The 24,046-nt window shown below is 48.7% G+C and overlaps 1 protein-coding gene across 2 annotated transcripts in view; it reads left to right on the forward strand.

The window, feature by feature from the left end:
• The window catches only part of Myh10 (myosin heavy chain 10), a 132,950-nt gene extending 112,972 nt beyond the window's left edge, over window positions 1-19,978 (forward strand). The window contains exons 29-41 of one of the 2 annotated variants that reach the window (XM_028780192.1): window positions 2,303-2,407; window positions 3,130-3,282; window positions 3,654-3,902; window positions 4,379-4,591; window positions 6,470-6,682; window positions 9,249-9,410; window positions 12,983-13,111; window positions 14,177-14,265; window positions 15,003-15,126; window positions 15,205-15,413; window positions 16,420-16,528; window positions 17,547-17,719; window positions 18,289-19,978. In XM_028780192.1, coding sequence (XP_028636025.1) covers window positions 2,303-2,407; window positions 3,130-3,282; window positions 3,654-3,902; window positions 4,379-4,591; window positions 6,470-6,682; window positions 9,249-9,410; window positions 12,983-13,111; window positions 14,177-14,265; window positions 15,003-15,126; window positions 15,205-15,413; window positions 16,420-16,528; window positions 17,547-17,719; window positions 18,289-18,433 — 2,073 coding nt within the window. In that variant the 3' untranslated portion in view covers window positions 18,434-19,978. The remainder of the gene's footprint in view (window positions 1-2,302; window positions 2,408-3,129; window positions 3,283-3,653; window positions 3,903-4,378; window positions 4,592-6,469; window positions 6,683-9,248; window positions 9,411-12,982; window positions 13,112-14,176; window positions 14,266-15,002; window positions 15,127-15,204; window positions 15,414-16,419; window positions 16,529-17,546; window positions 17,720-18,288) is intronic. The other variant, XM_028780193.1, reaches the window with a different exon arrangement.
• Window positions 19,979-24,046: the final 4,068 nt, after the last annotated feature.

A 24,046-nucleotide genomic window follows, 5' to 3' on the forward strand; every position in this document is an offset into this window, starting at 1 on the left:
TGTGTGTGTGTGTGTGTGTGTGTGTGTGTGTGTGTGTGTGTGTGTGTAAGATAAATAATCCCTTTAATGAGTAAGACTAGTGAGTGTAGACCTGGTCGGTACAATTGTGGGGAGTGCTTTTTCACCTCCTTAGTCTAGTAAGTGAGCACTCAAGAGACTGGCTGTACACAGAAATGTTTAACGTATTACACTGGCACAAGTTCTTTTTCCTAGTTTGGTTGTCATATATTGTAAACCATAAAGCTACATACCCTGGGACCCCCAAAATCAGTATCATTTTTCCTAGAGAAATTAAGCCACACATGGGCTCAGCTACAAAACTGCTCACTGTAGGAACACAGGCAAAAGCACCAGTCAGGGACACCTTCATGTGTAGTAACGGGCCCCGGTGCAGCAGTAAAGTGACTTCCCAGAGGAGTCTTTGTCAGGAAGGAGGTGTTCGTGCTGCTGCCCCACTGCACAAAGTACAGAAGCTGCTTGTCACAGGCATTTGAGGTCTCCCCGTGGTTCAGTGGTCTGGTCTAGTGAAGGAACACAGACAGGGAAGGAAGCTGGTACCACGGTGCCAGCTGGCGAGCCTCCAGCCCATCCCACAGCGTGCACCCAGTTTCTCCAGCAGGGTGGGGACAGTGTGTCAAATGTCCCCCTTCAGGGATCCTATCAGACACTCAGCAAAGTAGGCTGTTACTGAGAGGTGGGTTGTGTAGGCCCTTGGCCTGGAAGGACAGCAGGTGCTCGGTACAGGCCACCTGGTTTGCCAAGACAGTCTAGGCACAGTGGACCTAGGAATTCAACTTTCCAAATCTAGCCAAGGATGTCAGAAGCAGACCTTTTAAGGAGAACAGCCTCTGGCCTGCTATGTACAGAATATCCCTGTGTGCTGGGGGTAGGGTGTGTGTGTGTGTGTGTGTGTGTGTGTGTGTGTGTGTGTGTGCACTCGCTCTCGAGTGTGTCTCACGGGATCTTGGAAGGTGTTTCTGAAAAGAACTCTTAGAAACAGTGTTATGAATGAACAAGGAGAGCAGCATTGGCGGTCTGCTGGGAAGCACTGGCTCCTGTGGACATAGCTGATTCCCCCTCTCGTCCTCACAGCTCCATGGGCTAGGCGGGAGGCTGGCCCTCTTCAGATCTCGGGTAGAAGAGGAGGTCCCTCTTAACACCAGAGATCTTCCCCAGTACCGTGTGCCAAGAGCAGTAAAAGATGAGCTCTCTGAAGGATGCTGCCATAAAAGTAATACAAACAGGGCTGTCTTGTTAGGCATACAATGTGTCTTCCATATCGCTCCCTAAAATAATAAAACCAGAAGACAAGCGAGGACAGGGTATCCTGCTGTTCCTCCACTTTCTGTCTATATGCACAGCACTCATACACAAAAATAATAATAATAAAAATAAAATAAAAAGACATCTTAGACTTTTCCCCTTTTTAGAAAATTGTTCAGAGCGAGCATGTGCGCGTACATGCGTGTTTTGAGACAGGGTTTGTCTGGGTAGCTGTGGCTGTCCTGGGACTTGCTCTTAGACTGGGATGACCTCTCACAGAGATCCGCCTGCATCTGCCTCTGCCTCCCTAGGACTAAAGGTGTGCTCCACCACGGCATACTCTGAGCTTTGGCCACACGTCTGTCTGTGCACTGCCTGCATGTCCAATGCTCACCAAGGTCAGAAGAGGGTGCAGATCCCCTAGGACTGCAGTTACAGACCATTATGAGCTACCGTATGGGAGCTGGGAACTGAACGTAGATCTTCCAGAAGTGCAGTCAATGCTTACAGTCTGAGCCTTCTCTCCAGCCCTTTTTGGAGACATCGTTCATTGAGGAGGAAATGGGGAGAAGTGTCCCACTATTGCTAAAATCTGATCGTCAGTGGCTTTATACTCCTGCTCCTGACAGCTGGAAACATTTTGGCTGATTACTAGCATGCATATTTCCTTCTGAGTCCCTTAAAGTCAAGGTCTGTAAAGAATGTAAATTCCATGTGCCACAGTGTGTGCCTAGTGTAAATTTGCATGAAAGAAAACACCTGCTGGCCCAAACTGGCCCTTCACACCCTCCAGCTGATGTGGTTTTATTTTGTCTTTTCCTGGTCAAAGGGTCCAAGGGCCCTCTGCCCTTTCATCCAGAGGCGTGGGGAGGGGGCTGGGGAGCAGGTCTTAGCTCCACACTGGGCGGTAAGCAGTCACTGAATTTGCTAGTTAGAATTCTCGAACATGTGCGCATTCCTGCGCTGCTCTGTGTTCTCTAAGGGCTATGGTGATAGACCTTGTTCTCACTATGGAACTGAATTTCATCCTTCTTTGCAGAATGAACTGGATAATGTCTCAACACTTCTGGAAGAAGCCGAGAAGAAAGGTATTAAGTTTGCTAAGGATGCAGCTGGTCTCGAGTCTCAGCTGCAGGACACACAGGTACGCTGGAGGAGTGAGGGGTAGAGTGGGGATGTATCAGATTTTGAAACAACAGAACTTTCAGCCAGCTGAGGATGGGAATAAAATAAGCTCTGAAGTTGTGTCAGAATGTTATCTATGTGCCCAGCACGCGTGCTGAATGCATCTCTGTGATGGAGTAGCAATGAGACAAACACTGTTTCTGCATTTGGGGTGAGGGGCTCAAAATATGGGGGTAAAAGTGTCAGACAGCAGAGTAATTAAGTAAGTTACTAGGGACAAGGTCAGCATCCAGCGCAGACCCTGAGCACCCTGGTCAGTGAGCCCACAGGAGGCAGAAGCCATGTGTCACCTTGACCACATCTAAAAGCAGCAAGGACGTGGTTGCGTGTAGATTTCAGGGAAGTCAGTCAAGCTAAAAATAGGAAGGAAAAATGATCAAGGGGGTAGCTGAGACTTATCCTAAAGAGAAATGCCTGCCAAGTGCTGGGACTGAGGCAGGGGAGTGCCGAGAAAGAGATTGCAGCAGGAATCACATGTGTGGAAGGCAGTGTCACCTGGGCCTAAGCAAGAATGAATGTTTGTTAGTGTCGCTGGGTATGTCTTATCCATACGAGAGCTTTCTCTTTTATTGCATAATTGTCCAGGGCGATTTTGTTTAGTTTGGGTCTTCTGTTCCTCTGGTGGGATCGAGACTCCGTGTTTGCTGCAGGTAACCTAGACACTCACTCTTAAACCCACAGGAGCTCCTTCAGGAGGAGACTCGGCAGAAACTGAACCTGAGCAGTCGGATCCGGCAGCTGGAGGAGGAGAAGAACAGCCTTCAGGAGCAGCAGGAGGAGGAAGAGGAGGCCAGGAAGAACCTGGAGAAGCAGGTGTTGGCCCTGCAGTCCCAGGTGTGTGTCCTTTTTGGGAGCAGCAGTGCCCTAGATATGTGCAGGGACAGCGGTGGCCTGGCCACGTGGACTCTGTCTCTGCATTTGGGACAGTTAATTAGGTTAAACTAAATTAAGCTCATTACACGTTCCTTTTTCTTTGACCCAGCCAAACACTTGATAACTTCACAACCTTTACAGACAGAAGCGTGGCTTCTGTGGGGCTCCAGTACAGCTGCCATTTTACAGCTTAGCTAAGGGTTCTGTCCCAGGACTTATTTATGTTAAAGCCATACCATGCTGGTTTATAATATTGAAAACAAGTGTTTGTTCTTGAAGTGCAAAAAGCAGACAAGTTCTTACATGACCCTTGCTTCCTCACCCAAACCTAGCTGGCTGACACCAAGAAGAAAGTGGACGATGACCTGGGAACAATTGAGAGTTTGGAAGAGGTCAAAAAGAAGCTGCTGAAGGACGTGGAGGCCCTGAGCCAGCGGCTGGAGGAGAAGGTCCTGGCATATGACAAGCTGGAGAAGACCAAGAACCGGCTGCAACAGGAACTGGATGACCTGACGGTGGACCTGGACCACCAGCGCCAGATCGTCTCCAACTTGGAGAAGAAACAGAAGAAGTTTGACCAGGTGAAGGGTTGTGGGGTGTCCCAGGCCCTCAGGCGCCACATCCTGACAAGGGTCGCACTTTGGTTTTGGACAATCTGTTCTTATTTAAACACAATACATATGTATGCAGTGTTCAGAACGCATAAAAAGGAAGTGTGGGGACGCCCACTGAGTCCTGCACAGGGGAATACCAGCATGCAGGGTTCTTAGGACGAGCGCGGTCTCTGGCTTGAGAATGTCTCATTTGGGAACATGTGTGTCTATACAATGATATACTGTGGACAGGACCCAAGTGTCGACCTAAAATTCATTCATGTTTCAGAAAAGCCTGTACTTACAGCCTGTACGACGTTTTGTGTTTTGCTGGGACCTATCCCATAAGGCAGGCTGGAATTTTCCAGTTGTGGCACTGTTGGCCTTGGGGTCCTATGGATGGTCAGCCTGCGGTGCTCTTAGGCTTGGTGAGTGCGTGCTCACTGTGCTCTGCTCTCACGCAGCTGTTGGCAGAAGAGAAGGGCATCTCTGCTCGCTATGCAGAAGAGCGGGACCGGGCTGAAGCCGAGGCCAGAGAGAAAGAAACGAAAGCGCTCTCCCTGGCGCGGGCCCTTGAGGAGGCCTTGGAGGCCAAGGAGGAATTCGAGAGGCAGAACAAGCAGCTTCGAGCAGACATGGAAGACCTGATGAGCTCTAAAGATGACGTGGGGAAGAACGTAAGTCACCTGTAGTTGCAGGAGACAGAAAGTGCCTGGGACACAGGCCCATAGCAGAGGCAACTAGAGCCCTGTCCCATAGGCAGATAGGGCCCAATCTGTTCTCATTCATCTGGGCCAAGGCACATACAGCAATCTGCAGGTCTGTCTGTGTGCTGTGCACATGCCCAATGCCCTTGAGGGCAGAAGAGGGCACTGGGTCCTTTGGGACTAGACTTGGGGGTAATTGTGAGCTTCCATACGGGCTGCAAAATTGAACCCAGGTCCTCCTGAAGAGCACTCTGTTCTTTACTGCTGAGACCATCTTCCCCAGCCCCAGAGGAAGAATGCTTGCAGCAACCCTAGCAGGTAACCAGATATTGATCCTTACCCTGGCCCTCCCTGCCCCAGTTCATCCTGGCAGAGGCACCTCTCAACATGGGATTTGACATCTGCATTGTCAGTGGTTACAAACCCAGATATTCCAAGGTCCCCTGGGAGAGAGAGGGTCGTGGAGCTGAAGCACATTTCCTCCCATCCCCACCCGACCTTCCCTGTGAGACCTGAATGCTGGCCTTCAGGGTGTCAGTAGCTATCAGGACTTTAGAAATTTCTGTGTGGGGCTGGTGAGATGGCTCAGCAGTTAAGAGCACTGACTGCTCTTCTGGAGGTCATGAGTTCAAATCCCAGCAACCACATGGTGACTCACAATCATCCGTAATGAGATCTGATGCCCTCTTATGGGGTGTCTGAAAATGGCTACAGTGTACTTACATATAATAAATAAAAATAAAAAAATCTTGGGCCGGAGAGAGCAGGGCAGGAGGAAGTGGGGCTGGAGTGAGAGGGAAAAGGGAAGGGGGAAAAAATCCAAAAGGAAAAGAAAAAAAAAGAAAGAATGAATGAAATTTCCGTGTGCTCTCACATGTGTGCCTTCTCCAAGAGTCCCCGTGCTAGTTTCTTACCCAGGGCCCTTCCTCAGTATCTGACTAGCAGAGAGTTGCAGAGTAAATCTGGACCTGCAATTCAAAGGTGACATTCCCCTTGGCTCTTCTCCCAACTTGTGTTATTTTGGGGTTTTGAGGCAGGGCTTCTCTGTATAACAGCTCTAGCTACCCTGGAACTTGCTTTGTAGAACAGGCTGGCCTTGAACTCAGAGTCCACCTGCCTCTCCATCACCATGCCCTGTTTCTCCTGTTGTTAACACATGCACTGTGGCCATGCCCTGTTTTGTTGGCTTTGAGAAATGTGGCAAAGAGAGATATCGTCTGCATGGGATGGAAGCCATCTGACCATATCATAAGTGATGGAAGACGGCCCTCATCCTTCCGGGCCTTATTTGTACAGATCCATGGCCAAGAAGGCATAGCCAGGGTAGATCCAGCCATGTAAAAGTGAAGAGAAGACTGTAGTGGGTCCATAGTCATTTTCCCCAGTCACCAACACTCTCACACTCATGGTGACTGCTGAGTTACCAAACACTACTTAGCAAATGGACCTTCCTAAGTTCTGCTGCTCTCCCTGCAAAGCTAACATGATCGTAAGCCCCAAATGTGCAACAGCACATAGGTCTGCTTCAAGAGGTCAGGCTGGTTAGCTGGGACAGGGCACGGAGGTCCTCAGTACAGTTCCAGGCTCAGAAGGCTCATCTTTGGGAGGGTACTGTTCAGAGAAAGGTCAGACCTCATGGCCACGCCCTGCTTTTCAGACTACCTCCGCCTTGGGCCTTCCCACTGTGAGTGGTTTCCTCTGAGGCTCATACTCAGCCACTGCTGGGACTGTTCTAGCTTCAGAGCTGTCACTCGGCCGGGTGATCAAAACCCGTGTGACCATAGAAGTCAGAAGTGCAGGGTCAGGTCACATCTCTGATCCAAAATTCTGATGTTTCCTATGCCTTAGGTCCACGAGCTTGAGAAATCCAAGCGAGCCTTGGAGCAGCAGGTAGAGGAAATGAGGACCCAGCTGGAGGAGCTGGAGGACGAGCTCCAGGCTACTGAGGATGCCAAGCTCCGCCTGGAAGTCAACATGCAGGCCATGAAGGCCCAGTTTGAGAGGGACCTGCAAACCCGAGACGAGCAGAACGAAGAGAAGAAGCGGCTGCTGCTTAAGCAGGTGGGTGGAGGGGCCGTGGCCTTCAGAGCCGGGCTTGTGGGTTCTCACCAGCCCAGCGCTCAGCCCTGTAGTTGACACTGGGAAGCATTAGCTGCAGGAAATGTTGGATCTGGCAGTAAACGGTTTAGATTTTCTTTCTCCAATGTCACTGCTGCTTAGTTAGGCTGTCTATCAAAGGGAAGCCATCAGAGTACTCACTGTGTGAGAATCGGGAAACACCTGACCAGCAGATGGGGGTGGGGCACTGCAGATTCCCATCACCCAGATATCATGCCTCCTTAAATCACCCCACCCCCTTTGGAAGGCTGGGATCAAACCCAGGACTTTGCACATACTAGGTAAGAGCTCTACCACTGAGCCACATCCCCCCCTTAAAGGGTTCCTTAGAAAGAAAAGGGTTGATATTTAGTTTTTTGTGAGTATTTGCTTGGTTGGATGGTTGCTTGCTTGCTTGCTTGGTTTGGTTCTTGGAGACAGGGTTTCTCTATGTACTCAAACTTAGAGTTTAATCCCAAGTGCTGAGATTAAAGACATACACCACTACTGCCTGGCTTATATTTAATTTTTTAAACTTAAAAAGAATCTTCTGTTTGGGCTGGAGAGATAGCTCAAGTGGTTCAGAGCACTGGCTGCTCTGGCTGCTCTTCCAGAGATCATGAGTCCAATTCCCAGCCCACATGGTGGCTCACAACCATCTGTAATGGGATCCGATGCCCTCTTCTGGCCTATAGGTAGGCATGCATATCATATCAAATATAAACAGAACACTCATAAAATATATAAATAGATATTAAAGAATTTTATGATCTATGTTTCTGAGGTGTGTGTCTGTGTGTGTGCTTACTTTGAAAATTGATTTTGGGGGCTGGAGAGATGGCTCAGCGGTTAAGAGCACTGACTGCTCTTCCAGAGGTCCTGAGTTCAAATCCCAGCAACCACATGGTGGCTCACAACCATCCGTAATGAGATCGGATGCCCTCTTCTGGTGTGTCTGAAGACAGCTACAGTATATTCATAAATAAAATAAATAAATAAATCTTAAAAAAAAAAAAGAATTGATTTTGGATACTTTGTCCCCTGGAGTTTATGGAATCAAGTCTTGATTTATATTTAATTTTATTTTACTATTTTGGCTTCATTAACATTAACTTGATTCATTCTTTATTGTTGACTAAGTTATAGCAAACTTAGTTAAAGCCACATTTCTGGTGGCCCTGTGTCTGGGGCGGCCTGGCCTGGCTAAGGAGCTGAGCCCCTGCACTCACCTCCTGACATGCGCAGGAGCTCAGCATTGTCAGCAGCCTGACTCAGAGCTGCTCACATGTCCCACAGAGGTAACCTTCCCAAGAGCCAAAGGCCCAGGAAAGCCAGCAAGAGCTGTGTCTTTACAGTGAGTCCCCAAGCCCAGCCCACACACAGGACTTCAGCTCTAATTCTTCAAGGATAATTGTCCAAGAATTGGTTAGACGTATTTGAAAGCACACCTGAAGAATCTCAGGGCAGTTTCCGTGCCTAAAGAGCCTCCTTGCCCTGAGTGCAGCAGAGTCAGATCTGCAGCAGTCAATCAGGTGCTAAGAATCTCTCAGCACCGTGGAAGTGGCTGTCCTGTCCCTTCCCACCAGGTTGTCTGCAGGAGCAGGTGCAGCAGATCATTGGCCTCCCCTTGGAGAAGACCCTCCCCCAGGCTTCTTGGTGTCACTCAGAGAGCACCTCCCTCCCTCTCTGGTGCTGCTTCCACTGCAGTCATGACCAGTGATCTGATCAGAGCCCATACTGCAAGATCGCCTAGGTACCTACGTACACTCCTGGGAGTACGTCCTGAATGAATGGGAATGCAGGGCAGACCAGGAACTCAGGCTGACCCAGTTCCCAGTCTGGACATTTTTAGTTCATTGTTTGTGTAGGCGTTAGGATTGGATTGAAATGATAAAGAACCTTTCTCTCTCTCTCTCTGCGCCTCACACAAGGGTACAAGTAACTGTGCCCTTCAATCCAGCGGTACAGTTAAAGCTTCAAGAACGCCCCAAAATGAGCAGCCGAAGGGGTGTGTTGCTCTATCCCCAGCTCACATCTGTGTATTCAGCCTCTCCTCCTCCTGTGTCCTTAGCTGCACAGCTGCTAGCTTCCCTTTGCCAGCCTATCAAGTGGGGCTTCTGCCTGCCCTGAATCCCACGTCTGCTGAGCACATAAGTCAGACCTGGCTCCCCATATCTCTAGGGTAAGGTTAGGGTTAGGCCCGTTCCCTTGGCCTCTGGACCACTGGCCTGTGCCTTCCTGTGTCTTTCCTATCTGTTAAATCATTATCTTGTGCCGCCTGTGTTTCTGACTTAAGAGTCACCTGTACTGTGAGCCTAAGGTCTTCCTTCTTGGGTCCCCTAGTAGCTACCAGAAGGCATGGCCTATCCCATGTGGTGGTTTCCAAAACCTTCTGAACTAAGCCTAGTCCTTGAGCCTTTCTGTTAATAAGACATGGGGACTTGATGGTAACAGGGACCTCTGCAAAGTGGCAAGCTCCCCTAGCCAAAGTAGCGAGCCCAGGATAATGTAATCCGACACTGTCCTTCAGGTACGGGAGCTCGAGGCAGAGCTGGAGGATGAGCGGAAACAGCGGGCACTTGCTGTGGCTTCAAAGAAGAAGATGGAGATCGACCTGAAGGACCTGGAGGCTCAGATCGAGGCTGCGAACAAAGCCCGGGATGAAGTGATCAAGCAGCTTCGCAAACTTCAGGTAGGAATGGCAGGCTGGCCTTTGCGGGGCAGGGTTACGTGGCCTTGCTGGAACCAAGATGAAACTGTGAAGCTGGGAGAACATGCAGCACCCATCTGTCACCTTGTCACCGAGCCTAGGTTATTGGACTTGGTTTTGACATAGAACTGGGGATGGTGGCCAAGAAGGAGCATCCTTGCTGTAAGTGGTCCTGTGCCCCTAAATGCCCTTAAGCAACATGTAGCTGTCCAGCAGTATCTCCTGCACTGCTGGGAATGTAATGTTCAGACAGCTGCAAGCATCACTTTTGCTACCCAGCTGATACAGCTCTATGGCCTCGCTGAGAAGAGGAATTAATTATTCATGATAAAGGCCAGTGTGGGGTGGCCCTGTTCTTACTGACTAGGTATAGGCGCTAAAGGAAAAGGGATGTAACTGACCAAAACTTGAGAAAAATCTTTCCTTTAACTTTGTAATTCTACATCTTTATGCATGTAGTCAACAACTGTCATCTTAGCCAAAGCTCAATGACTGACAGGGCTGTGTGTGGAACAGCCACAGGATGACAAGCCACCTGACAGGAGATGCAGTGGTGACTGTTGCTTACAACTGCAGCACACATGCAAACAAAGCCTCGACAGAAACATGTCTGTGGCCAGCAGATTTATGAGCAGAGGACTCGTTTTGGTGCTTTCTCTAAAGCTAGCAAGATGGCTGAAGTTACAAGAGCTCTTGTTACCCTTGCCCAGGACCAAACCAGGTTTGGTTCCCAGCACCGACAGTGGCTCGAATCCTGCCCTCTTCTGGCCTCCAGGGGTACTGCATTCTTGTGGTACATCAGCATACAAACAGGCAATTTGAAGCTGAATACAAACTTTTATTTCAGCTTGATAATTACAAAAAAAAATTGCTCATTATGAAAAAATAATGCTGAATGTATTTACCATCTGTCTATCAGGATATTCACATGCACAGAGTCTGTGCTCGTGTCCTTTGCTTTGGGATGTTTGTCCTGACCTGGGCTCCCAGTCTATTCACACTCTCCAGTTGTGCCCTTGCACGTGGGTAGAGCTGGAGGTCAGCATCGTCCTCGGTCGTGTGGCACTTCATTTCTCCAGCTCAGTTACAGCCCAGATAAACAGCAGGCCCGCGGTAGGGCTGTTCCTAGCACTGGGGCTGCAGGCCCTCAGTCGGCTTTTGTGGGTGCTGGGGATCGAAACTTTAATCTTCATGCTTGTGTAGCAGCCACTTTAACTTTAACAGTTAACTCTCTAGCCCCTCAAACTGTGCTTTTGATTTACTTGATTGGCATTTTTTTAACTGACTAATTAATGTAGTTAAGGTTTCTGTTTTAGGTTTTTTTTTTTTTTAATTTTTTTTATTTATTTATTATATGTAAGTACACTGTAGCTGTCTTCAGACACCCCACAAGAGGGCATCAGATATCATTACAGATGGTTGTTAGCCACCATGTGGTTGCTGGGATTTGAACTCATGACCTCTGGAAGAGCAGTCAGTGCTCTTAACCACTGAGCCATCTCACCAGCCCCGTAGTTAAGGTTTCTATTGCTACAAAGAAACACCATGACCAAAAAGCAAGCTGGGGAAGAAAGGGTTTATTGTACTTACACTTCCATATTGCTGTTCATCAAAGGTAATCAGGGCAGGAAGCAGGAGCTAAAGCAGAGGCCATGGAGGAGTGCTGCTTGCTGGCTTGCTCCCCATGGCTTGCTCAGCCTTTCTTATAGAACCCAGGACCACCAGCTCAGGGGTGGCCCCACCCTCAATGGGCTGGGCCCTCCCACACTGATCACTAATGGAGAAAATACCTTACAGCCTGATGTTACAGAGGCATTTCCTCAACTGAGGCTCCGTCCTCTCTGGTAACTAGCTTGTGTCAAGCTGATACAAAACCAGCCAGTACATTAATGGCACTGAACGTCTTTCCGTGCACACTCCACAACATCTTTACAGGAGAAAAACGGAAACGTCATGGGATCTGCTTATGCATCTTTTCAGTTGCACTGTCTTTTACTGATTTAGTTGAAACACTGCGATTTTGTATTTACTCTGGCTGTAGTTGTCAATGGTCTATCTTGTGGTTTGTTTTTGGGTTTCTCATGTGTGGAGCACTGCCATAGCACATCTGTGAACTGAGGGAAGACTGAAGTCATTTCTCTCCTGCCTTTGCATGGAGTGTGAGGCAAGCTGGTTGACTTGGGGACCCTGATCTTCGTTTCCCTTCTGTGTTTGTAAAGCCACCTGATGATCTGAGGTCAAAGACTTTCCTAGGTTTGTTTCTAAGACTCTCATGCTTCCAACTCGGACGGTTTTGACACATACTGAATTTTTGTTAGGTGGCTTTAGATGCAGAAATGGCTTCAGTCTTCTGGACAGGCACAGCCAGTTGTCCAGACCCCATCTGTTGAGTGTTGCCCCGCACTGGATCATCTTGGCAAACTACTGGTATCTATTTCTGGGCTTTCAATCCTATTGATCTGTATTCCTGTCCTGTATACCTGCCTCGCAGTTTTGATTAGTGTAGGTTCTACCACATTTTAAAATTAGAAGTATAGTTGGTCAAGGTTCATTCTTTTTCAAGATTGGCAATTCTGTATGGATTTTAGGATTAGCTTTTATTTATTTATTTATTTATTTATTTACTTATACATATATATGCAAAAATAAAACAGTCTTGGATTTCTAATTGTTGAGTGCAGCTCAATTTGTCTCATTAATTCCTCTAGTCATTCACTTCTTGCTACGTATATGTATCTTTAATTTCTGACATTTATAGTCGTCAAGTGTATGCATTTGTCACATCTTTTACATTTGTGCCTAGCTATATACTTAGTTAACCTTGCTTAATTTTGAGTGCAGCTTCTGTCTATTCATCCACCTTGTTTCTATCAATCTTTTTGTAAAACATTATATATATAGCATTCTGCCTGCATGTATGCCTGCAGGCCAGAAGAGGGCACCAGATCTCCTAGATGGTTGTGTGCCAAGATGTGGTTGCTGGGAATTGATCTCAGGACCTCTGGAGGAGCAGACAATGCTCGTAACTGCTGAGCCATCTCTAGCCTCTGTACCTATCAGTCCTGCTGAAGACATTTACTAGCTGTGATGGCTTTTGGTGGCTTAAGATTCCCTAAGTGAAGATCATGCCATCAGCCCCCTTTGCTTATTCCCTCCTTGAGTTGGCTTCTTGTTGTCAAATTACCTGGGCTGGACTCTGCTCTTCAGGATTAAGAAGAGACTGAGACTGGACATCCCTATTTGATGATCTGTCAGGGGAAACATACAAATTAAAAGCTTCATTTTTCTTCACAGCTTATTGAGTGTTTTTATAATGAAAAGGTGATTATATCAAATGCCACTTCTGCAGCCAATGAGGTGATATGATTGTATTAATGTGCTTGTCACAGGACAGGTGACACACTTGGTCATGCTATAGACTCCATTCCACTCCAGCACTGGTTTGCTCCTGTTGAGGGATGGGATATCAGCCTTTTACTTCTGTGTCCTTTTTACCATGAAACAATACTGAGAATAAAATTACTCCCTAAAAGGCCTTTCTTATTTAACCTCAGGCACAGATGAAGGATTACCAGCGTGAACTAGAAGAAGCTCGAACATCTAGAGATGAGATTTTTGCTCAATCCAAAGAAAGTGAAAAGAAACTGAAGAGTCTAGAAGCAGAAATCCTTCAGTTGCAAGAGGTATCTTTATTGGTCACCCATGTGTTCAGTAAGCGCTTGTCCTTAGAGTCACTCTGAGACTAGAGGAAATGTGTTTTATGTGACTTCAGTTCAGCAGCACTGCTAGCGTGTTGTCACTTGCTCGTGTGTATTCTTTTATGTGGCTAAAGGCAGAACAGCTGATTAGTAAGACAGCCTTCTAGAATTTGCTCCCCTGAGAGAAAGGAGAGATCATTATTTAAGCAGTAAGATGGGTGAGCCCTGTCCAGGGACGGTTATTGTTTCACACAGAAGTGCTGTCCCCTTACAGAAAGAGACATGTTTTGTTGATTCTGGAGCAGAACATCTTTTTTTTTTTTTTTTGGTTTTTCGAGACAGGGTTTCTCTGTGTAGCCCTGGCTGTCCTGGAACTCACTCTGTAGACCAGGCTGGCCTCAGAAATCCACCTGCCTCTGCCTCCCAAGTGCTGGGAATAAAGGCGTGCGCCACCCCCGCCCGGCTGGAGCAGAACATCTTAAGTACTTTCCACTCACCCTTTACTAAGGCCCTGTCATACGTAGAGGGCAGGATAGAATTCTACCCGACTCCTAAAGGGCATTTCTCTATAAATTTTCGAGATCTTCTCAAAAGATAATAACCCAAAATGTTGGCTTGACAACAGTTCCGTGAGAAATTGCCAGCACAGGCTACAGCAGCTGCTGAGATCCTGTCAGTCAGGGAGAGGCTGATAAAAGGAACAGAGAAATGAAAACTGGACCAGACATGGAGCAGAGCCCAGGATAACCTGAATGCTAGCTTTTGGTCGCCTTGAAGGAGCTGTGATTTGGTGTGGCCTTTGTCTCTGTGGGGTTCAGAGTTGAATCTTGTGCTCCATGATTGTAAGGAACATACGAGGATGGCGGGATATAGCCGCTCCACAAGTGACAGTGAAGTGCTTCCTTTGTGGCCTTTGTTTAACCGGTCTGGTAGACATCTAGTCTCAACACTAAGCCAGCCTCCTTCCTTATAGGGGATTGTTGTTTGGTTATGTGGAAAGGTTGGGGGAATGACAATGACCAGAGCCTAACTCAGTTTAAACTCATTCAGGAGCTGGCCTCATCTGAGCGAGCCCGCAGACACGCAGAGCAGGAGCGAGATGAGCTGGCTGATGAGATCGCCAACAGCGCCTCTGGAAAGTGAGTCTCCCTCCGGGAAAATGGCATGGGTGTCGCGGAAGCAGTAGCGTTCAGCCTCCCCTCTGAGCAAGCATGGCACTCTGCCCTCAAGCATGTGCAGTTGCAATGGCGCTCTGCCCTCAAGCATGTGCAGTTGCACAGGCGGGGCACAGTCACCTGACATCTAAGAATAAGTGGGCTTGCTCATCTCTTCAGGCCTAAAAGGATGACCACAAGTCTGGGCCACCTCAGCCACTGCCTGTCACACATAGGACAACACATTCACACACCCATCACACACAGGCCACACATGCATGTACACCTGTGCCAGTACTGACGGCCTTACAGAGTAGACATCCACAGATTGCACTCACACGACACTTGGCCACCTCCCTTTCAGATCCAGTAGCTTGGCAAAGCTTCCTTACAATCTTCCTCAGAATTTTTTTTTTTCTTTAAGATTTCTTTTGCCCAGTTAAGTTGCTTTCTCCTGGGAATGGTGGAACATCATTAGAGTTCATGCCAGTGACTACGGGGTCTCACCTAAGATCCTGGCTGAATTCTAGAGGCAGAGTTAGCAACCGAGAGGTTCACTAGGAAGTCACCAGAGTGGTTCAGAGGACAGTGCCAGGACCAGGAAGAAAGATACAGGCAGGGCTCCTCCAGGGATGAGGGACAGATAGATGCAGGGACTAATCAGGAGCAATGCTGCTCACAGTTCTCACGCTGTGCTCTGTGCTCTGCCCTGCTGTGCCTAGGTCTGCGCTGCTGGACGAGAAGCGGCGCCTGGAAGCCCGGATCGCACAGCTAGAGGAGGAGCTGGAGGAGGAGCAGAGCAACATGGAGCTGCTCAATGACCGCTTCCGCAAGACCACGCTGCAGGTGCGTGCAGCCTGGCCGGGGCAGCTGCTCTGCCCGCCTCTGTACAGCCACAGCGTAGCTCAACTCTCTCCCTTCTAGGTGGACACACTGAACACAGAGTTGGCAGCAGAGCGCAGCGCTGCCCAGAAGAGTGACAATGCCCGCCAGCAGCTGGAGCGACAAAACAAGGAGCTGAAGGCCAAGCTACAGGAGCTGGAGGGGGCGGTCAAGTCCAAGTTCAAGGCCACCATCTCAGCCCTGGAAGCCAAGATTGGGCAGCTGGAGGAGCAGCTTGAGCAGGAAGCCAAGTAAGATGTTCTTGCCGGCCATTTCATCACACAGATGTGCCCTCACTCACAGGAGCACCCAGTGCAAGGGGGTGTACTAATGCAGGAGGCAGAGGATCTGTGAGCTGGGAGAGGTGGGGGTGGGGGGCTCAGCTCTGCTGGAAGCCAGCATACTGCCCTGCCCTGTGACTGACTTCCTTGCACCAGCATCTTTATGGACCCACTACAGACTTCCAGCAGACAGGCAGGCAGACACACACACACACACACACACACACACCCCGTCTGACAGTGTCCATCTCACACACACCAAAAGGAAGCAAAGCATTATACAGGACAGATGAGCAGGCAGCTGCAGCAGCTCACAGACCCACCTTGTTGGGGAATATGGGACCCAGAAATGCAGGACCTGGGATGAGTTCAGCATCTTCCTAACCCTGCAATCCCAGTACTACGTTCCTACCCCTCCTTGCACTCCGCTGGGTAGGAGTGTCTGAAGTGTCATCAGTGAGGTAGACAGTTAAGGCATTCGCTCACGAGGGAGGTTTAAAGTCGCCCTTTCACCTGACCCTACCAGACCCGGATCCAGCTAGGAAGGAAGCTTTCTGTCCTCAGGGACCGTCCGTGTTAACGTCCTCTAATGGGCAGCAGTCCCAGGCACCAGTGTGGTGGTTATCTCACTGCCGTTCCCGCTGGCTCTGGCAGCCCCCAGCATTAGTAGCTCTCAATCTGAGGCAGTCACTCCATACATTGGGTGTTTGTTGCATGATAACCATGTCTGTTTCAAATGACTGATGTGCACGTGGCATATGCTGTTCTTGTCACTCAGTAGCTGTGTGCACAGGAACAAATGCTGTGTTGCCACTGAGGGACACACTGAAAGACAATCCCTGCTTCAGGCTTCTGGGAGGTCTAAAAGGGCTTGCCAGTATGTGTCATTTTCCAAAGAAAAAGAACTCCAAAAATATTTCCCTATTTAAAATATAATTAATTTCAAGTCTTAAAACTACTTTGGTCACTTTGACAGGGAACGAGCAGCTGCCAACAAACTAGTCCGTCGAACAGAGAAGAAACTGAAAGAAATCTTCATGCAGGTTGAAGACGAACGCCGGCATGCAGATCAGTATAAGGAGCAGGTAGGAGGCGGTGGGGCGGGGCGGGGCTGAGGCCACCACCCTGAGAATGTCAAGCAAGCAAGTCAGAGTTAGGAAACTCTTGGAAACTCTTAATTAAGCATTTCGACTGCCATGCAGCAATGCAGCACCCGTGTTCCCACCAGTTCAATGGGAAAGGGAGTCAGCGGGGCTTTGAGGTGTGAGCCCTGGGCTGGATTTTAAAGTTACATTCCGCTTCCTCCACTAAACTACTTCACATGCAAACAGGCTTCTCCCAGTTTCCCTCCTGTGCCTTGAATAATAGGTCTTGGGTGCAGTGAGCATCAAGAAACTGGATGGAAGCTATTTGGGAAATGGTAAACAACAGTAGAGACCGGGGATATGTGAAGGGCATTTACCCACATGGACAAAACCCTGATACCAGACGCACAGTACGGAAGGGCTCACCCCACAGTGACATGCCTTCGATCAAGACCAGCCTGGGCTATAAAAGACCCTGTCTCAAGACAGGCACACCCCTTGCCTGCAGCCTGTCCATGCCTCCCTCCTGATGATTCGTTGACTTTGGCCCAGTCCCTCAGGGCCTTTGCCTTCCCTACTTGCCAGGCAAGTGGCAACTACACCCACTGAGGCAGTAGCCAGTCCCTGCAAGTTTAGGAACAAAGGGGCCACAGTTAGATTCTTAAGAGGTGAGAGCATACTGCACTCTCGCAGACTGGCTGTGTGGAACAGCCATGCTCCTGGACAGTACCCTGTCCAGACTGCTAGCCTTCTGCACAGCCCCGTCCGTCATGTGTGGGGATGGAAAACTGGTTTGTTTTCACAGGTAAAGCAGTTTGGAGTTTCTGATTGTGTAGCTTGCTCTGTAAATACTGGCTTTACTAAGTAAGGCAAGAGGAAGAGCCTTAGAGCAGACCAAAAATGTGTGTGTCTGTGTGGTGTGTGTGTGTGTCACTCAAGATGTCACAGAGCACACTGACCCTCCAGGTCATCTGACCCTGGATTCTCTGTTTGCTTTTCATTCATGAAACTCCCCAAGATGGAGAAGGCCAATGCCAGGATGAAGCAGCTTAAACGCCAACTGGAAGAAGCTGAGGAAGAGGCTACACGTGCCAATGCATCTCGGCGTAAACTCCAAAGGGAACTGGACGATGCCACGGAGGCCAACGAGGGCCTGAGCCGCGAGGTCAGCACTCTCAAGAACAGGCTCAGGTAAGTGTTCGGTGAGCTGTGGAGAGCTGGCAGGCTTCATGTGTGGAAGCTGTCCTCTGGCATCCCCACAGTCAAGGCACGTGATGTTTACAGAAGGCAGACATTCAGGATCCACGGCCTCTCTCAAGCAGGGCACGAGCTCCCAGATCGACCTGACCCTCAGCCCTCCGCACTCCTCTTTGTCCAGTGAGGGAGCAAAGCATGGCAGAGTAAAACATATACACACATTTGCCAGCAAAGCCAGTGAGGCAACATAGGCCTCTGTCCTCTGGGCAAAGGCTGCTGTCCTGCTTGTGTGGCCAGGAAACTGAGACTCTGGTTTTAAAGGGCTGTACAATACACAAACAACCTTAGCTTCAGGGAAGGCTGTCAGAGAGGTAGAGCTTTCCCCCAACTTGTCTTCATTACTGTGTCGGCCATGTTCTCGTGCACCGTGGGGGGAAATGATGGGGTAGAAAAGCTACCCACCGAGGCCATGATGCCCCAGACGGGGTAGAAGGTAGAGAAGGAGCCTTGTTTAACCCTTGTTGAACCCAGCAGCCTCATGGTCTTGTCCATTTCTCTCGCAGGCGGGGAGGCCCAATCAGCTTTTCTTCAAGCCGATCTGGCCGGCGCCAGCTGCACATTGAGGGGGCATCGCTAGAGCTGTCAGATGATGACACAGAAAGTAAGACCAGTGATGTCAATGACACACAGCCACCCCAATCAGAATAGGCGCAGGAGGTCAGAGGCGATGCTGAGAACAGGCTGGAACTCAGCCCAGCACCAGTCTGCTTGAGCCCTGCACTCACTCGGGAATGGCAAGCTCCCAGAATCCTACAGGAAAGTCAACTGTGTCTTAAGGCTCTGCAGCCTGCGCAGACCATATCATGCTTCAGACTAGGTACAGTTGCCCCTTTTATATATACACCTCCACAAGACATGCGTATTAAACAGACTGTCTCATCTCCATATATTCATCAAGATACCATTTTATGACGCGTTAAGAAGAGCGAACGTTTTTGAAACAAACTCCAGACCCTTTGTTGCCAGTGGCTGGGCCGTGGGGTTGCCCCGGGACCGATGCTCAGTTGCTCTGCATGCTGTGTCCTACCGACAGGTACCTTAGTTCTGTTCATGTGGCCCTGACCCTTCCTTCAACCACACCCTGTCTCTTAGAACATTGTGAACCTAACCTGCACTTGTGTCTCTCATTTCCTGTGAATAGTGATCACTGTCTCAGTGAGCAAACTGGGAGAGGGGCTTTGGCGGCTTAGGAGGGGTGGTCTTGGATTGGGGAAACAGCATCCATTTGGAGTTATCCTGCCCATCTCCCAAGGGGTGACCTTGCCCCTCAAATTTTATGGTGTCCCCACCATCTCATGTGAATAGTCCTAGAGCTCTGTGCACAGAAAGGACAGTGGCCACAACACAGAAGGTGCCCCGGGTGGCAGCCATCACAGTGGCTTCCGGGTAGTCTCCTGAGTGTGTGGCTTGATGATGCCCTCAGTTGAGGTGTGAGCCTCTGTGACCCTTGGGGTGCTCGCAGAAGGCCTCTCCAACCAGTCAGGCCCTCTTGCAAATTCAGCCACTGCTTTGAGCCCAAAACGGGAATATTAGTTTTGTGTCGGAGGTGTGTTCTAAGTTTGTCAATGAGGCTATAGGGCCTCAAGAACAGATGCCATCTGCCTGAATGTTGACATGCCAGCGGGCGTGTGACCCTTCATTTTCCCTTTCCCTTCCTTTGGACAGTGTTACAATGAACACTTAGCATTCTGTTTTTGGTTGATAGTTGAGCAAACTGACATTACAGAAAGTGCCTTAGACACTACAGTACTAAGACAATGTTAAATATATTATTTGCCTCTATAACAACTTAATGTATTAAGTTTTGACTGTGCTTCATATCATGTACCTCTCTAGTGAAGTAGTATAAACAAACATTCAGTGACAGCAAATCAGTGTTAATGACAAGCCCCGACCCGTGGCAATGTGCTTGAAAACGCGGACCTTTTGGGTTAAAAGCTTTAACATCTGTGAGGAAGAATTGGTCACATGGGTTTGGAATCTTTGATTTCCCCTGTATGAATTGTACTGGCTGTTGACCACCAGACACCTGACTGCAAATATCTTTTCTTGTACTCCCATATTTCTAGACAATGATTTTTGTAAGACAATAAATTTATTCATTATAGATATTTGCGCCTGCTCTGTTTACTTGGAGGAAAAAGCACCCATTGAGAACAAACAGACCTCAATAAACAAGAATAATCATGTGAACATGGAATCTGCTTCCGCACCTTCTGTTGTTGGTTTCCCATCTGTGACCTGACTGGAGGGGGATCACACGCCTGAACCAAGCACACCAGGGTGGGCTCTCCCAGAAACAGCAAATGGTCAACACCTGAAGGCAGGGGACAATGTAGGAGTGTTTGACCCAGTCACTGAAGACTAGACTAGGTTAGAACATTTTTAAGGAATACCAAAATTTGGGATTGCATGTTTATACAGGATGTGTGCAGGAAACAAATGGAGAGGAGCCACTGGCTCCCCACAAGCAACCTTTCTGGTGTCTACTGTCTGGGATTGCAAAGAAACCCCAGGGAAGCATGCAGTGAGCGCACACCCTAGCTGTATTTAGGCCTCTTACAACACAAGGGCATAGGAAACCCGTCCGGACCATGGGAGAAGAAGGGTGGCTGGTGGGATAGCACTCCAGACAGGTTTCACCTTTGCAGCCATATCCTAGAGCTCGGATGGAGAAGCCTGTTTGTCTCAATCCTTCTTTCCTCCTGTCTGGCCTGACTGGTATGTCAGCTTTTCAACAACTCAGCCTGCCAGGAGAAACAGATGCTGTGGACCAAGACCAGTTCCTGATTCCACAAAGATGCTAAGTTGAAGGAACCATTGATCGCTAAACAATTCCTCCCTCTGTAGTCAAGTGTAGTCTGAAAACTCTACTGGACAAGGCATCCTTACACACACTGTAACCGCAGCACTGAACCAATTCCTGGCTTGATGGCAGACTTCCAACATCCTGATACCAGGAAGACTCCAGGACCTCTGCTTCTCATCAGTTTCCTCCATGGCCTGAACATTAGCTAAGCTGTCCTTCTAGCCAACAGCCCTTTTGCTCTGGTTTGACTGACCCACAGCTGGACCCAATACTACTGAGAGACAGATGTTAAATACAAAGGAAGACCGCTAGAAACCAAGCTCTCCTGCCTCAGGCTTGCCCCCACCTCCCACACAGAAACAAATCAGAATGGCTATACATTAGACTCTCCCCACAGCCCCAACAGGCCTGAGAAGAAAGCCTGTGGCCACCGTCATCCCCACAGGCTGCCTGGTTCCTCTGCTTTCCTACCTTCCTGAGACACTAAGAACAGTCTCCTCCAGTCTCCACTAAAAGGCTGTCCTAGATCAGCTAAGGACCAGAGCCTACAGTCTACTCCTGACCAGTCAAATAGCTGTCAGGAATGTGACATGAAGCTATGGAAGGGTATGTTTACTTCACAGTGTTGGTCAATACTAGCAACCTATGGACTGGATATTACATTCTCTATGTGCTATGCCAAGAAGGAAGCCCAGATCCTTCAAGCCCTGTGAGGCTAGAAATTCAGTCTGACACAGCAGTGTGGCCTTCACTTGTTTTCAAAGTAGGACAATCAAGGAGCTCCATCCCAGCTGACTGGGATGATATTGCTGGTCTAGATTCTAAAATGCCCAAAATCTCACACGACTCAGCCACTGTCAGTAGGTGGCACTTGAGATGTGGCTGTCACTGCCTGACTCATGATAATAAGGATCAGCATCAAAATTTGCAATAACGGCTGTCAGCCACTTAGGAGAAAATTCTGGAAATGACAGTGAAATGTACCTCTCAGAAATGCGACATTAACACCATAGCACAAAGGATGCTGATTCTGCTTGGGAAAATCCAAACAAGGGCAACTCTGGGTCAGAAGAATGATTCAGAACGCAGGCCCACAGTCAAGTTCTAGGCATCTCTCATCCTTCTCATGGTATACGAACTGTGACAGGATTAGAAATGCCAGGTGTGGCGAGCCAGCCACACCTTTAACCCTAGCACCAGGGAAGCCAGGGCTATGCACCTACCAAGAACACAAATCTTTCTGCAGACAGTCAAAGCTTTCAGTAATATTAAAAGTATAAGTGGGGGCTGGAGAGACAGCTCAGTGGTTAAGAACACTGCTGCTCTTCCAGAAGACCCAGGTTTGATTCCCAGCACCTGCATGGTGGCTCACAACCATCTAACTCCAGACCCAAGGAATCTGAAACCCTTTTCTGACTTCCAAGAACACCAGGCATGTATATAATGCACATACACACATGCAGGCAAAACACCCACACGGAAAATAACAGCATTTTAGTAAAGGTCTCAGTGATAAGCATTTCCACAGTTCTGTCTCACTGTTCTCAACGGAGAAGGGGCATCTCCTAACAGTGGTGTCTCAGGGTCTGCAAAATGGCTCTCTCATGAGTCCAGGGCCAGGGACATATGGAAAGCTGTTTTGATATTCCCTGGGATGGAGTGGGTTGGAACGGCCACATCACCTGCCTCTCAGCACAAGTCTCAGGCCAACTTATATAGTAAAAGAAAATCGGTGTTATTACTTTGGCTGATTTATCTTTGATCAATTTGGGCAACCTTGGAGGCAATTTTAAAATCTGGAGAGTAAGTCACCCACACTTTCCATCCCTTGATTTGTTTAAACTGGAGGTGTTGCTGCTTGTAAGTTTTCCTCCTACTGATTACGTCAGCACTGTCTGGCTGCTATCTGTAATGCTAAACCATCCGACCGTCCCCTGCCACCAGACACTGAAGTTTACCGTATTCTTAATATCGTGGGGTAATAACCCCAAAGTAAGCTTTTGTAGCTACCACGCTGTAAGGCTTGGAGGATAACATAAAATGATGTAAGAACAGCTCTTCCCTATCACACAGGAATCAGTAAATATTCTAACTTTTTTTCTAGCTAAAACTTACGAACAACACATGTTTCCTAGCTCCAATCTCTAGTGCAGCAAGCAGCGGGGTTTGCCACTGAGCCTCACTCACTCCTCCTCACAGGCGTAACCCCATGACCACAATCCAGGCAGGACTCTACCTACTGCATGTTAGCGGAGATGGCGGTCGAGCATGGCACCTGCTTACGCCCAGTCAGTGAAAAGTTTAAACTTTGTTCCGCTGGGTCACGTCTGCCTCAGTCAGGGAAGGCTTCCTAAAGAGCTGACAGGAAATGCTAGCAGAAATCCTGTGGGTGCAGACGAACAGCAGGACAAAGAATCATATAAAAGCACAAATCCCATTTGGTCCCCAACACAGGTGCTAAGAGATTGTTGCTTGTTTCTGCATGTGCCTCTTCAAGCCAGGCACAGTGAATCACAGCTATCAAATCTCAGGGCTCAGGAGGCTGAGGCAGGAGGACTGCCCCAGGTCACACTATACTACCGTTTGGAAAGAGAGCACAACAGAAAAAGATAAGTCCTATGGCCAGTCCTGGCCTTGCTCTAAGCTAGCCTTTCTGCAAACTGGGGGGCAAGTGCACACCCCTACCCCTGACCCCACAGTAGGTTTCGAGGCTGCTGACTTAGTAGTTCCTAGTTATTCTGAGCCAAGAAGTGGGACCCTGTCTTCTACTTGTTGAGGAAGACATTGAATGGGGGTGGGGGAGTGTGGATTAGCACTTCCAAGAGAGAAGGTTTCCACAGACCCAACAGACCAAGCTCATCAAATTCTTAGTCCAGAGGATTCAACAACAGCTGGGCCACAGGCACCTACCAGGAGAACGGGCACTCAGGCAACTATCAGAGTCAAGACTTAAGCCAGCAAGTACAAAGTATCCTGAACCATCCATCTCACAGGGTGCTAAAGAAGAGCTCTCCCAAGCAGTCTCCACATGGGTCACGTGCAGAGAGAGGACAACTACAAGCCTGTTAAAGACAACTAACTGACTGGACATCTTCGCAGCAAGAGCCAGAAAGTAAGTGTAACACACTGCTGCCTTGGCAGACCTGGACCCAAAGCAACAGTAGCATCCCTACCTACCTCCTCTCCTTCGTCAACCCACGAACAGCAGCAGACAGAGCAGTCTGAGGAAGTCCATGGGTACAAAGCCTCATAAAACCTTAAAAATCCCTTGAGGCCAGAATAAGGGACTCAGTCTCACCTGAGTCCAGCAAAGGAGTCTGCTGAGTATCTTTTAGGCCTTGGGATCCCACATAAACAAAAGTCTGCTAACTGCTCAAACTCTGACCTAATCCATCCTGCCAAAGGCAGTTTGGGAGAAGCCAAAGCAGTGAGACAGGATAGACTATCTTCTA

Source organism: Grammomys surdaster, unplaced genomic scaffold, assembly GCF_004785775.1.
Source record: "Grammomys surdaster isolate TR1022 unplaced genomic scaffold, NIH_TR_1.0 364, whole genome shotgun sequence".
In the NCBI taxonomy this organism is placed as follows: domain Eukaryota; kingdom Metazoa; phylum Chordata; class Mammalia; order Rodentia; family Muridae; genus Grammomys; species Grammomys surdaster.